The sequence below is a fragment of the Microtus oregoni genome, unplaced genomic scaffold, assembly GCF_018167655.1.
Source record: "Microtus oregoni isolate MIOR12 unplaced genomic scaffold, Mior012 000040F_ref0000088, whole genome shotgun sequence".
NCBI lineage: Eukaryota > Metazoa > Chordata > Mammalia > Rodentia > Cricetidae > Microtus > Microtus oregoni.
Window position 1 is genome coordinate 18,660,005 of NW_024543207.1, and position 15,002 is coordinate 18,675,006.

Below are 15,002 nucleotides of genomic sequence, written 5' to 3' on the forward strand. Positions count from 1 at the left end.
CAAAAGCCCTAAAGCCACCAGCGGGCTTCTTTCTCATAATGCAAAGCAAGAACAGCAGGTGCCTCATGGCGAATCTTCCAGTGCTGGCAGAGCCGCCATAGCTACAGCCCCTCGATCCCTACAGAAGGACCAGTTGAAATCAGCCCCGGTGCTCAGGCCCCGAGCACATGGAAACGCAGCAGCGGGACTGGCACCCAGATGACGACTAAGCCACTGCACTAAATCTGAGGGACACAGCTCAGTTCCACTTCATGTCATGGCTACTGGAGCAAACACAGAAACAAGCACCTACCTCGCTGAGAAATACCACCACACAAAGGGATATTGATTCCCAATGATTAGGAAAAACAGCCTACAATTATGACAGTAAGAAATGTTGACCTAGAACTAGACTTTTAGAAGCAAGCACAGAATGGCACATTTGTTACAAGAGTAGCCCTACTATAAAATAGAAACACACACACTTGGGTCAACAGTAGGGGAATGACGGGTAGTTTCTTTTAAATTTTTTTCAGTAAGTTCCTGCTTTTATGATCCTGATTCCCCCCAAACACTAATAGAACCCTAGCTTTACCACTCTTGCCAGTGGCACACCAAAATCAAGCAGAAGGCACCCTTAGGCCTGCATCTCCATCAATACCCCACCTTTCGTAGCCTCTACCTTAAAGCTGGCTGGTGGTGTGCCTTCTGACTTGGCAGACACCTTCTGCAGGCCCTTCAGATTTGGTTCCTCTCAGGTCACTATTATAGGAAGTCATTCCAGATGGTCCCCATCCCACTTGCAAAGCCAGGGCCCTAAAAACCTATCCCACAATTCCATGCGCTGAGCAGGGAGTTGGGTAGGAGTAGGCACCTGATCAGACCCCACCCCAACAGCCCAGCTGCCTAACCTCCTTAGAGGCATAAGACCAGAAACTGCAGACTAGCTAGCTCTGCAGCTGCATTCAGACTTGCAGAAAGAAGCACCTTGGTTGAACATGAGCGCTGCTCTCTCCTGTGTGCGCAACACTGGTCATGGAGCACATGGCATCACTGACATGCACTCTGCACCAGCCCCACTACAGCCATGCCCCTAGCCGAGATGCAAAATGAATCTTGTAAGAAAAAAGGGGGACCCTATCAGGGTGGAAAATTACCAAAACTATAGAAAGAAAGAGCAGGGATTAAGAGAGAGGAAAAGAAAATAACCCAAGAGGCCCAAAGATTTCTGCCAATATTCAGAACCAAAAGCAGAAGCAACTTGTATGCTCCAGTTACTTAGTGAAGACCTACTCTGTGGCAGGTACCGCAGAGGACAAACAAGGCCCTTGCTCTCATTCTGCTCTCCTGGAAGGGGCTTCCTCATGGAGAGGGGTAACAAATAAACAACACGCTACAAAAAAACACAAGATGTGCTGTGTGGCTCAGGATGAGTTGCGAGAGCTCACCTTCCAAGGAGCTGCTGCTGAGGCTGGGCTGGAAGAAGCAGCAGCAGTCAGACAGGAACAGCAGCCCCAGGCAAGGAAACCCTGCGGGGAGGAGCATCCCTACACCACAGACTGAGTGCAGGAGCCCTGGAGCGGCCTTGGTCCCCAGGGGCTGACTGTAAACAAGAGGCCACCAGGCCTTCTAGGAAGTCCAGGGAGAAGCCAAGAGCACTGAGCCCTGGAAAGCTGAAACAACCCAAAGCCAAGTTCAGGTCCCAAGAAAAAGCTCAGTCTGCACCTCTACCGCCCAGTATCTGGGACCTGCAGGGCACAGAATGATCATCCTCGGGGCACAGGCAGACTTTCGGAACGGCAGGTGGACTGGGGATGGGAGCTGCTCCCGCAGGATTCACAGCAAGTCAGTATTAAGAGGAGCAGTGGGGAAATATGATGTGCACAGGGAGGGAAAGAGGAATGGTGTCATAAAAACAGTCAACCCCGAATAGGAAAACATTAAAGACAGACAAACCAGAAAGAACATATCACTAATGTAGGGGAAAGTCAGGGGTCAAAACAAGGCATCCAAGGATGAACAGACATCAGATACTGCCACCCCAGGAAGGTAAAGCCAGCAACATGATAGAGCCCCTCCCTACTGTGCAGGGCAACTTCAAGTCTGCAGCGCACAGCATGAGTCCAGAAAAGTCTGCCTCACTGGACAGATGTGTTCTGGACAGGTGAGCAATTAGTATCTATCTTCAGACCAGAAAAGACAAGGTCCTGCCTGGTAGGACAGGTGGTGTCGGCACTGTTCTGAGATGGAAAGCCAGCCAAGCGACCCATCAGGCAGTGCAGCAGCCATAACTTATCCACTCTTCAAAAATGCTCCATCTAGTTCCTACACACAAAAGTACTGGCAGTGGCCGCTGTGCAGTACCACCAGGTCACACAGCAGGCAAAAACCAGACACAGGGTCAGAGCATGGTAACCCATAACCCAGCCAGAATACACGGATGCCTCGGGGAAGCAGGGCTGACCCTGCCAAGCTAATGAAAGCAACAGGACAGCAACTTGGAATCTGCACAGAATCCACACAGGTAGTCCTAAGAACAGAGCCTGGGACGCTGGCTCAGTGAGGGCTCAACAAAAGCTAGTAGATGTACCAAATTCACAGCAATGCTGCCTTGTGTACCGTCAGTAGGCGGGAAGACCCAGAAGGTCTCAGTGCACACAGAGAGCAAATCAGTGCCTTGTTTCTTCAGTTTTACATTCTGAGCTTTGGCAGTAGCTCTTAGAAACCTGTGTTTCTATCTGAAACTGCACAGCTCTTACTGAAGCAAGATAAATAATTCACCAAAGTTTAAAAGAAGAAGGCTCTAGTAAATCTGCTGTTGATGGCACCAAGTGTCTTCTATAGGACCTGAGAGAATGCCATCTATACTTGTGGTCACCTGGTGATTTCTGGGTGATGGGACTAACTTTAAAGCTAACACGTTTAAGAAAATGCATCAACTTCACAAATACATAATTATTTTAAAATTGGTGCCAGATATGGTGGCTCAGATTTGTAATTCCAGCGGACTGGAGGCTGAGGCAGGAGAACAGCCCCAAGTTTGAGGTCCACTCTTAGAAAGCAATGACTAAATGAACGGGCATAAATGCTCTGAAGGGCCATCTGTAACCTGGGCAGCGAGGAAGGAGGCCACTCTAGTAGCAGAGCACAGCGCCAGGTCGTGCGCTGGATCTGTGGGAAGTTGCATTCAGAGTCCTGCCCTCTAAGCCAGGCAGTCATGGCCACATCTGGCCTCTCTCCAAGGAGCCAGAGCCCAGGACTCACAGGTACTGCTCCTGTCAACCTCACCTCTCTGGCAACCCTGACAGCCTGCCCCTACCGGCTGTGCCACTCTGGGTGGACTGCTTCGCTTAGTGCCATGCCTCCTGGGAGCATCCTGAAGGGCAGCAGGTGTAGGGCAGCAGGGCCAGTCACAATCCCTTCCAGCCATCCTGCTTCTGTGTACACACTAGTCTCTGGTGAATGACTCGTGAGGAGACTGGTAGCTACACTCAGAATTCCTTTCTATTTCCCAGACCATGCCAAGTGCCTGTTTCACATTTGGACACCATATCATGGTTGTTTCTCTCTTCTTAAAATGCTGCTTAGATTTAGAGAAGACGCCTGTGACCAAAGTAATCTTCTTACACTTCACCATACCTTTTGCCTCTGCCATGTCACCAAATCATGCCTCTGGCTCTGCACTCAAATGCTCCCACACCCTCTCTGGGAAGCACTGATGAAGCATATGGACTTGCCAGGCAAGGAGCCTGAGCCCAGTTCTACCACTTCTTAGGTGATTTTTGGACAAGATCTAAGAGTCTCTCCAAACTTTCCCTCATCTCGTTAAAACGAGCTGTTGAGGAGTGCAGGATACCCGGCTTTTCCAGTAGAAGTCAAGACTGCAAGTCAGCACCTTCCATCGACCCTAAGATATTCTGGGAAGCAAGATCCAGTCCTAAAGTGCTTCCTCTGTCCCCTGCAGTCAAGTACCCACAGAAGAGGAGCCACAGGCAGGGTCTGAACACGCCCATTTTCATTAGGAAAGGGACTCCTCAGAAGAGGAACAGTAACGGTCCCTTATGAACTTATCTTCTGGTTTGCCTAGTGTCTAGTTAAATCCTTAGCCTGGAGGAAGCTAACTCCCTCATCAACAGCACTGACCTGTATGTCCAAGTGCAGAGCTCTCTGCCAGACCATGTTAGCCAATCTAGACTGCGTCTGTGTCTGTAAATCACAATAGTGCCCATTTGTGGTTGTGATCCAGAAAGTCAAAGAAGGAAGTGCAGGGCTCACTAGCCTCCAAGAATGCTGTGCGCAGGAGTTGCTGGGAGATGGGACTGGGAAGCTGAGGCTATTGGTGACCCAGGGTAAAATACCAACAGGCATCACATCTTTCGCATGCTGAACCAGCGGTGCTCCAACCCTCAGAGTCGCTCCATTACACTCTCCGACTCCACGTTGCTCGAGTCATGAAATCATCAGCCTTTCATAAAAGATTTGCACTGAGCCGGGCGGTGGTGGAGCATGCCTTTAATCCCAGCACTCAGGAGGCAGAGGCAGGCGGATCTTTGTGAGTTCGAGACCAGCCTGGTCTACAGGCTCCAAAACCACAGAGAAACCCTGTCTCGAAAAACCAAAAAAAAAAAAAAAAAAAAAAGATTTGCACTGGAAACTCAGAAGCATGGATTCTAGTGCTTTCTCCATAGCAACTTGCTGAGCAACACAGTTTTTACTGCTGTTGAGTTTCAATTTATTTCAGCAACTTACTGAATCACACTATTTCAAACGGAACGCAGAGCTGCACAAAGTCAGCACTGTCCAAACACAAGGCCATTTAAATTTTAACTAAAATTAAATGAGGGCTCAGGAGGGTGCTCACTAGAGGAGTATCTGCCTGGCATGCTCAAGGTGCTCAGCTTGATTCCCAACTCCACAAAACAATCAATAAATTAAATTTCAACTCAGTTTTTCACCTTCACTGGCCATCCTCTTAGTGCTGGCTAGCACACACAGCCAGTGCCATAACCCAGGAGAGACACAGCTGCCGTCCTCTGCCCAGGACCTCAGCCCCTGCTGTGTCTTCCCTACAAACCCACTGAGGAGGGACTAGGAGCCATATCCTGCCACATACACTCTGAGCACCAGATTGAGATCTCATAACCCACTGACCACCAGTTACGCTACAACACACACATCTCATAACCCACCGACCACCAGTTATACCACACATGCACACAACACAGAACAGACTAAGGTGCTGTCTTCAGTTAAAATACAACTGCAGATTTCTGGGGGGTGGGGCTATCCCAGAACTGCCCAGTGTCAACACTGGTCTCAGCTGAGTCTACATCCTCCTCCCCTCCCTAAGATGTGGAACTTTGGGTCTGTAGTTTTGCCTATTTAAAAAAAAAAGAGGAAGGCTTTTCCTGTTGGCAACACAAAGCCCATTTTGGGTTTCTATTTCCTGAGGGGAGAACAGGGAAGGAGCAGCCCTTCTCACACATGCAGACGACTCCAAGTCTCTGACTGCTATGAGGTAGATGTCACAGGGTCTACTTTTCAGGTGGAGAAGCTGAGCTGGGAATGAGATCCCAGGTGAAACCAAAGGACAGACGCAGCAGGTTCTCAAAGCCAAGTGCATGCTTCCCAATACAGGAAACAAATTCAGGTAAAAACAGTAATAAATCGACTTTGTGTTTCCCTTAACCAACCTCAACATTCCCAGACTAGAACTAGAAGGTTATGCCCACGCTGTCCCTTGGGAAACAAACTGGCCAAACCCAGAGCTGTGTGAAGCAGCATCTGTGGAAAGGCAAAGGAGTGTCACGACCCACGAGAGAAAGGCGAGCAAGCTCTGGAACAAGGACCCTTGAGATGCTCCCGTCCAGGTGGCCTTGTCAGCTAGGAAAAGATAAGGCTGTGCAGAAACCCACGTGTCAAGCCTCGATGTAGCCCAGTCTACACTGGCTGCCAGCAAACAGCACAGGTGACTAGGGACACTCAGCAGGTCCCCAGTTAATCTCCGAACTTACTCAAGTTTTGTAACTTTTCTGTTGGTATCTATTTTTTAAAAAAGGAAGATGTTAGAACCAAGTGGGAAGCCTTTTGGATGCGACCTGCGACTCTGCAACTTGCTTTCCATCCTGTGTGCTTGTGAATGTTTTTACCCTGCACTGCAGGTCTTAGCCATGCTTTCCTGCACCAACTAAAACCGTTCAGCAGTTAAATCCACTGCAGAATTCACAGGTGAATCTTTAAAATGCCTAAGACAAAAACTAAAGTTTCCTTCACTTCTGCACACAAAGTCTATTTGTCCTTTGCCTCTTTCTTAGTATGTCTTTGGGGCTGGGAGTACAAGCTAGTGTAGGGGGAGTTAACTCCACAGAGTGCAGGCTGGGGGCAGAGGAAGCTAACTCCACAGAGTGCAGGCTGGGGCAGGGGGAGCTAACTCCATAGAGTACAGGCTGGGGGCAGGGGGAGCTAACTCCACAGAGTGCAGGCTGGGGGCAGGGGGAGCTAACTCCACAGAGTGCAGGCTGGGGGCAGGGGGAGCTAACTCCACAGAGTGCAGGCTGGGGGCAGGGGGAGCTAACTCCACAGTGTGCAGGCTGGGGCAGGGGGAGCTAACTCCACAGAGTGCAGGCTGGGGGCAGGGGGAGCTAACTCCACAGAGTGCAGGCTGGGGCAGGGGGAGCTAACTCCACAGAGTGCAGGCTGGGGCAGGGGGAGCTAACTCCACAGTGTGCAGGCTGGGGCAGGGGGAGCTAACTCCACAGAGTGCAGGCTGGGGCAGGGGGAGCTAACTCCATAGAGTGCAGGCTGGGGGCAGGGGGAGCTAACTCCACAGAGTGCAGGCTGGGGCAGGGGGAGCTAACTCCATAGAGTGCAGGCTGGGGCAGGGGGAGCTAACTCCACAGTGTGCAGGCTGGGGCAGGGGGAGCTAACTCCATAGAGTGCAGGCTGGGGGCAGGGGGAGCTAACTCCACAGAGTGCAGGCTGGGGCAGGGGGAGCTAACTCCACAGAGTGCAGGCTGGAGCAAGGGGAGCTAACTCCATAGAGTGCAGGCTGGGGCAGGGGGAGCTAACTCCATAGAGTGCAGGCTGGGGCAGGGGGAGCTAACTCCACAGAGTGCAGGCTGGGGCAGGGGGAGCTAACTCCACAGAGTGCAGGCTGGGGCAGGGGGAGCTAACTCCATAGAGTGCAGGCTGGGGCAGGGGGAGCTAACTCCATAGAGTGCAGGCTGGGGCAGGGGGAGCTAACTCCACAGTGTACAGGCTGGGGCAGGGGGAGCTAACTCCATAGAGTGCAGGCTGGGGGCAGGGGGAGCTAACTCCACAGAGTGCAGGCTGGGGCAGGGGGAGCTAACTCCACAGTGTGCAGGCTGGAGCAGGGGGAGCTAACTCCATAGAGTGCAGGCTGGGGCAGGGGGAGCTAACTCCACAGGAACTAAATATGCAGAGGTGGGGTCAGGAAGGGACAAGGAAAGAATTGTGAGGGGTCTTCTTGCTCCTCCAGGACATGGCACATATTCTGAAACTAAGGCCATAGGTGAACCACAATTCCCATCAACCTGGCTTGCAGATCAGGTGTTGCCCACATCTTAAACTAAACAATGATGGGCTACTTTGTAATTATCGAGTGGCAACTTAAGTGGGTCACCAAGACAATGTGACTAATGCAGGACACCTCCTGGCTGGTACTTTTCAGATACAGTTTCTGTGCAGTCGCATGGTTCTTCTGTAAACTTTTTTAAAATAAGAAACTAAAGAATGATCCTTCTGCTCATGTCATCTCCTAGGAGTAAGGATCAAGCCAGAGGACAGGACAGGCAATATGCAAGAGTCGTTGCAATGGGCTGATGTCCAAGCCAAGGACAGAGTGGGAAAAGACAACCATGGCCTCCTCTTCCCACAGCAGTGCTGTCTCCTCACTAAACAATGCCTATGTGTGGCAGTCAGTGCCCAATCACCGAACCTGTGGTTCTTAGGAAACAGGGTGTCTGGATGGGTCCACCCAGTCATGTGAGCCCTTGCAAGAAAGGGGTCTTCTCTAACTGGCAGGAGACATCAGGGTTAAGTCATCTTGTGGGCTTTAAGATGGAAGGGAGCTCCTAGAAAAGGAGAGAGCCTAAGTGCCACAAGGGCAGGAATGGGCTTCTGAGTATGCCCTAGGGACACACGCCACCTGATACTTAGACCCCCCGCCTTGTAAGAGCTGAGTGGAAAGCCCACCCAACCTATCCCAATGTGACTCAAAGACTGTGCCCAGTGAGACAACCGTTCACAGCACTTTGCTACCAGACCACAGAAAAGTGGGGTAGTCAGTGTACACGCCAGGTGGGGAGAAGACATGGCTGCCCCACTGGGCCACGCTCACACAGAGCATCACCTGCTTGCCTCTGTGGCAGGCTGCACCTCCTGGGCAGTCTTCTGGGGTTAGTGTGCCATCCAGCTGTGCTTAAAGGAAAAGCAACACTGACAGGCTGGCCAGTTCTGGACCTGGCCTCAGGGCAGCAACACAAGTCCAGGGCAAGCTGTAGAGGTGGCTCCCAGGAAGGTACCATCCTGCGGCTTCAACTCTGGCTGCACCGTCAAATGAACTGTGTCAACTTGATCATCTCGGATAACTTTCTAAGTACAGCTCTTTTCCTGCACAACCTGAAGATCTGACCCAAACCACCTCACCAAGGCGCAACCTCTTACTCCAAGGGGCACTGGTACCCCTGCTCCCAAAGGCCACTTTGTGTGAATTTTTTTAAAGATGACACCTAAAAGCTCACATTTGTGATCAAAAACTATCCAAGACACTGAAGCACAAGCCTTAAAATTATGTATTTTTTTCTTTTAAACGTCTACTTAAGGAGCTAGATGGACAGCCCACCAATTAAGAGCACTCGCTCCTCTTCCAGAGAACCCAGGTTGTCCCAACAGCCACATCTGTTTGTTCACAATTGCTTCTAACTACAGGTCCAGGGAAACCCAGTGAAAGCGGACATGTGGATGCTCACACACACGATGCACAAAAACTCACAAAGATACATACACAAAAATCAAAACTAAAAATATATAACAAGATAAATATTATAAAGTTTACTTAAAAATACTTTAAGTTGTAAGCATGCTGTTTCTAGTGAAAACAGCACTGTTTTTCATCCAAAGACCATGGGAGCAAGACCCCAGGACCCCACCTTCCACAGCATGGGCACTAAGCCACTTCTGTTTAAAAATCGCTCACGGCTTCCGGTTTTATTTTTGTCTCCCCCTCCCTTCTATTCCTTTTCTCCTTGATGTTAGGAACCAAACACAGAGCCTCCCCAACCATAAGGCCTCTCATTTTTCCAAAGGACCGTGCCAGCTTGTTTAATATTCTTGTCCAAAAAAATATACTGGTCTTGTCCTGGGTAGCCCTGACAAGCCATGGTGCACTAGAGAGGCAAGTGGCTCAGCAGTTCTCCAGGACTCCCCTCAGCCACCCTAGCAGCCATGTGGAGACTGGCCGTGGGAACATGGACAACAGTGAGGCCACTAAGCTGGACAAGTTTTGCACAGGAGCTAATGTGGTCAGCATGACCATTCTCACCTCCCTCTCCAACCCAAGGCAGATCTCTGCACAAGAAATCCATAAAGCATGTCCACTTGTGCTACAAGTCACCTGCAGAGAGAGTGCTCCCAACCTTCCAGGCATCAGCATCCCCACCCCCAAGCTCCCAGAAAGACAGGGACGAAGGCAAAGGCGACAAGAGTGACCGCACCTGTGCTCCACAGTACACCCCGCTGGCCCTCACCTGCCTTCTTTCCAGGCCCGCTAATTCTGTCAAGCAGGCAGGAACCATGCAGGACGAGAAGGAACCTGGTTGCTCCATCAAGCTGACTCCCTCCCAAGAGTACAGTAAAGCATGCATGGAGCCCTGTGAGCATCACCAACCACAACCACGCTGTAACTGCTGATCTGGAGGCTTCTCGGGCTCAACACAGACAATGGGTTCCCATCACCGAGTGCAGAGCACATTGAAAGACTAACCATGGTGAGGAGAGCTTCAAAGAAGCTGCACATGGCTGCTGTCACTGCAGGCACACCTGGAACGACACAACCTTCACAGAGTCAACTCAGGTCATGGGGCTGCAGGGGTATGCAAAGGCCTTCCATGTCCAACTGCACTCCTGCTGGAAGACATCTGTGAGGATTTGACTAAATGCATGAGGACCACACTCCCATTCCACTTAGAGGGCTTTGCTTTACCTTTAATCTGAGGCAACTTCTAAAGTCACTGAGGCTGACCATGGCAAAGGAATAAAACTGTGGGTCAGAGGTGAGCACTCAGAAGGCAAAGCAGGTTAAAAAGGGAAAAAGAGGACCCAGAGAGCCCATCCACACTCGCCTCCATCGCTAGGAGAAAGAGAGGACCCAGAGAGCCCATCCACACTCGCCTCCATCGCTAGGAGAAAGAGAGGACCCAGAGAGCCATCCACACTCGCCTCCATCACTAGGAGAAAGAGAGGGCCCAGAGAGCCCATCCACACCTGCCTCCATCACTAGGAGAAAGAGAGGACCCAGAGAGCCATCCACACTCGCCTCTATCGCTAGGAGAAAGAGAGGACCCAGAGAGCCCATCCACACTCGCCTCCATCGCTAGGAGAAAGAGAGGACCCAGAGAGCCCATCCACACCCGCCTCCATTGCTAGGAGAAAGAGAGGACCCAGAGAGCCCATCCACACCCGCCTCCATCGCTAGGAGAAAGAGAGGACCCAGAGAGCCCATCCGCACTTGCCTCCATCGCTAGGAGAAAGAGAGGACCCAGAAGGCCCATCCACACTCGCCTCCATCACTAGGAGAGATCATGCAGAGGGCATGTCTGACATTACGTATACCATGTCCTAAACAAAGGTCTCACAGTTCAACTTAAACCTGTGCCCGGAGCAGTTCGCACACCGGGATCCACCTTCTCTACTCCCCAAGCTCATGCACTAAGCCGTCCTCTTTCTTCATCCAGCTCGAGGTGGAAAGCAGTCTAGCAGTCCCACGAACCCAGGCCAGCAAGTTGTTTCCAAGGGCAGACTCCTCCCAGAGCTGGGGGATGTCACAGGTGCCTTGTGTCCACCCACCGTGAAAGCACTCATCCTCCTTTCTGGAGGTCTGCAGAGTCTCCTCCGGAAGGCACACCCCAAGACTAGAAAGAACACTACTCGGCAGCCCCTCACCAACCGTTAACTGGGCCATACTTCAGCTAGCACTTGACCTTAGTTCTGTCTCTTGCTAAGCACAAAGACTTGGTGCTGACCCACACATCACTCTAGACAAGCTGGTGGATGAGACAAGATTCAGGAGGTCTCTTTCACGCCATCCCAAGGTCGGTTCACATACGACCAAGCAGCCACATGGAAGCAGTCACTGGGGCCCTCTTTACTCCTAACACACAGGCTCAGCTCTACTGCTGCCCACAGGAGGAACCTGACAGAGGTACCCTGCCCTCCCAGGCAGGTCAGGCTAGCTAGAGAGCTCCTCCTCCAGGATTCAGCACCCAACAAAGTCAGGACACATGCACCTGAAACAGACAAGGAGTCACCAGGCACAGGAAAGAGATGTGGTTAGCATCTCCTGGACCAAGGAGGACCAAGGCGAACCTCTTAGCTGGTTCAGAGTCCTCTTAAGACCCCTATACCATAGTGACCAACTGAGGCAGAGTACAGGGCGACGGCGTAACAGAGCCCAAGAACTACCAAGTTCAGGCCTTCATCTCTCTTGGAGATGGGGCCAGTGGGGGAGGGGAGGGCATGGGGTGATGGTCTTCTTGGAGTTGAGAGCTGGCAGCACCTCATCCCACTGAGAATACTGACCAGTGACACATCCAGGCCACAGTTACAGAAGACAGCAGGCTGTGCTTGAGGTATGAAGAGACACACAGGTCCAGGGGACAGCATCTGGTCAATGACTGAACTTGAGAGAAAGGTTGACAGGAGCCAAGAATAAACACCTAGGTAGCAATATACACCAGTATACCAGGAAGGGGCACTCAAAGGAGGGACCAGGTCTGGGGATCCGTAAGACTACACGTCACCCAGTTCAACTCCGCCCCAGACTCGAAAAACACCTGGCCCATCCAGAAGAACATACAGAGGCCCACCAGCTTACAAACCACCACGTAGGTCACTTCAAGAGCCGCGGCTATCGCTGAGGAACAGACAATGCTGATGGTGCTTAAGAAGCACACAAGCAGAAGTGTCGGGGGTCAAGCCATCTTCCAGGAGAAACACCATTTCCATGACAGTTATGTAACAGTCTAGAAACCTCCCTCAGGTTCACGCCACACACACAATCTGGTCCCTGACACCTGCCTCAGAAAGTTCTACAAGCCAGCACTGTAAAGAGAGGGCAGAGGAAACCAGAGGACTCCTGGTCTGGAGTGCATGCTATACCAGGTGAAACAAGTTGCAGGGTGGGCAACTGTTACAATGTAACACACGCCCATTAAAGAGTATCAGTGTTCCCACACACCTCAAACCGCAAACCGCCCCCTAAGCAGTTACCTCAAAGGAGTCTCAGGGTCTAGCAATCATTCGGGCAGATCTGGCTCCCTGAGAAGGCCTGGGGTTGAGGGGGTAAGGGTGGGGACTCCATGCCTTTTAGATCTGCAGGAACTGAGGCAAGCCACACTCACCAGCCTTGAAACGCACAAAGTATACAAGAATATTTTGTTCTAGACTCAGAAATGCCAATGGGTTGAATGAATAGCTTTACAAGAGCAGTCTCACCTGGGGCAATTCCAAACCAGCACCCCCCGCCTTGCTGTCACTGGGGACACTAAACCCTAGAGGTCCTCTGGAATGTGTGGAAAATTTTTAAATGAAAATGACACCTTCCTGTGAGTACACAAGGAAAAAAAATCTGAGAGCTTTTAAGCAGCTTTTTAGACTCCCCAGGTGATGCTTTCTGTTAATATCTGCCCAGAATTAACACGTAGCTTGTAACCTCAGCACACACAACACCCCACTTCTAAAAAGAAAAAGAAAGAAATGGAAGAAACACATCACCTTCAACTTGACTACACCAAAATCTAAAATACACGATTTAACTCACAGGAAAGAACGAGCTCCCCAGCAAGCTCCCCTGACTTCCCTGCCCCGGAGGGGAGGAAGCCGAGAATGGTTTCCCCGTCTACCCCCGGGCTGCCATCCCGAACTGTCAATCCCCGGCCCGGTAGGTCTGGTCCTAACGGAGTTTTTAAAGTGCCCGCGTCCTCGGCGGCCCAGCGGGTCGGACGGGTGCACTCACCCCTGGATGCCCGGGCTGTACGCACGGCTCTTCCACGGAGTGCCGGGCCTCGCCGCCTGGGCCCCGGGGCCGCCCCCTCCGCTCAGCGTGGCCGCGCGGCTGCCCGACAGCAGGTAGTTGAGGCCGTATGTGCTAGCCTTGTTCTCGCGTTTCCGCCGGCCCGGGTGAAACTGGTGCTGCGGCGGCGAGCCGGCGGGCGTGGGGCCGCGTGGGCCGGGGTGAGCGTGGGCCGCGCCGTCGGCGAAGCTGAAGAAGGTGCGGCCGGCGCTCGCGCGGCTGAGCGAGGTGCTGCCGGAGGACGACGACGACGAGCAGCCGGGGCTCTCGGTGCCCGACTCGGCGTTGGAAGACGACGAAGACGACGACGACAGCGACGGGGACTTGTGCAGGCGCCGCGCGCCGTCTGCCGCGGGCCCGAGCGCCGTCAGCAGAGCCGGGGGCAGCGCGGAGGGGCCGGGCGCGGGCGGTGGAGGCGACGCGGCGGGCGCCGGCCCCGGGCCTCCAGCGGTGGTGGCTGCCGCTGCTGCCGCTGCCGCCGCGCGTCCCGCAGCCCCGGGCGCGGCCGCCGTGTCCAGAGCCGGCGAATTGAGGCAGAAGTAGGACGCGAAGCCGGAGCCGCCGCGGCCCACGCCCTGCGAGGTCTCCCAGATCTGCATCCACAGGGCATTGGCCGGCCCCTTCTGCTCGGGCTGGATCCAGGCCACGCGCGGATCCATCCACGCGCCGCCCCCGCGGGGCCCGCGCCGCCCGCCGCGCCCCGCCCCGCCCCCGCCGCGCCCCGGGCCGGCCGCGCGGACGGACGGACGGAGACGGACCGAGACGGACGGACGGACGGGCCTGAGGCGCGCGGCTCCGGTGCGCGCGCGGGTGGGCGGGCGCGGGCGGCGCTCGGTGGGGCGCGCGGCGCGGCTGCGGTCCGGGCGGCTCAGGAGGCGCGGGGAGGGCGAGGGGGCCGTGGCGGCGGCGGCGTTGCGTGCGGGCGGCGGGGAGAGGCCATCGGAGGGGCGGCGACCGGCCGAGGGGGCGGGCCCAGAGCGCCGAGCCGTCAGTCCGTCACGGGGCTCCTGCGGCGCGGCGCGGCGGCGGAAAGACGCCCTCGGCGGCGGTCGGGCGCGGGGAGGGATGGGGGCCGCCGCCTCCGCTCCAATGAGGGGCGGGGAGGCGGCGCGGCGGGGGCGGCGGGGCGGAGGCGCGGCCTCCCTGGCGGGCCGCGGCGCAGTGCGCACGCGCGGGGATTTCAAATCCTCACTAGACAGCGCCGCCTTGGTTACCGCGCCTGCGCCCTGGGAGGCGGCGGCCGGGAGACGGCGGCGAGGGCGCCTGCAGACCAGACAGACAGGGCGGGGCCGGAGGGGGCGGGGCGCGGGCCGCCGCGCCGCGCGTGCGCAGAGGCCTCGGGAGGCCGGGTGGAAGTTTCCGCGGCGGCTGGCGTGCTGCGGTTGCCGGTCCCGGCTGGCCAGGAAAACGAAACTGCTGCGACTGCGCCGGGCGAGGGTTGCGGGGTTAGCCGCCGCCCTCTTCTCTCTCCCGTCCGGTGCGGTCAAGTGACCCAGTAGGGCCTTGACCCGCGTGGCCCACCGCAGTCCCCAGCGCCCCGCCGGGACGCGTGGTTTGGGATGCGCCACGGGCCACGCGGCCGGTGAAGTCGGAAGCAGTTGCAGTGTCCTGCGAGTTTTATGTGCAGGGCGAGCCTGGGCAGGAGGGCAGGTGCCCGGCAGATGCAGCCTCTCTGCTCCGGCTGCGCTTGGCCCCGCTGCACCCGGGCTTCTCT

At 54.4% G+C, this 15,002-nt stretch overlaps 1 protein-coding gene across 2 annotated transcripts in view; it reads right to left on the reverse strand.

Moving 5' to 3' along the window:
- Tent4a (terminal nucleotidyltransferase 4A) overlaps nt 1–14,078 on the reverse strand; it is a 32,517-nt gene extending 18,439 nt beyond the window's left edge. For both annotated transcript variants that reach the window (XM_041632202.1, XM_041632201.1), the window contains exon 1: nt 13,232–14,078. In XM_041632202.1, coding sequence (XP_041488136.1) covers nt 13,232–13,947 — 716 coding nt within the window. In that variant the 5' untranslated portion in view covers nt 13,948–14,078. The remainder of the gene's footprint in view (nt 1–13,231) is intronic.
- Between the last annotated feature and the right edge of the window lie 924 nt (nt 14,079–15,002).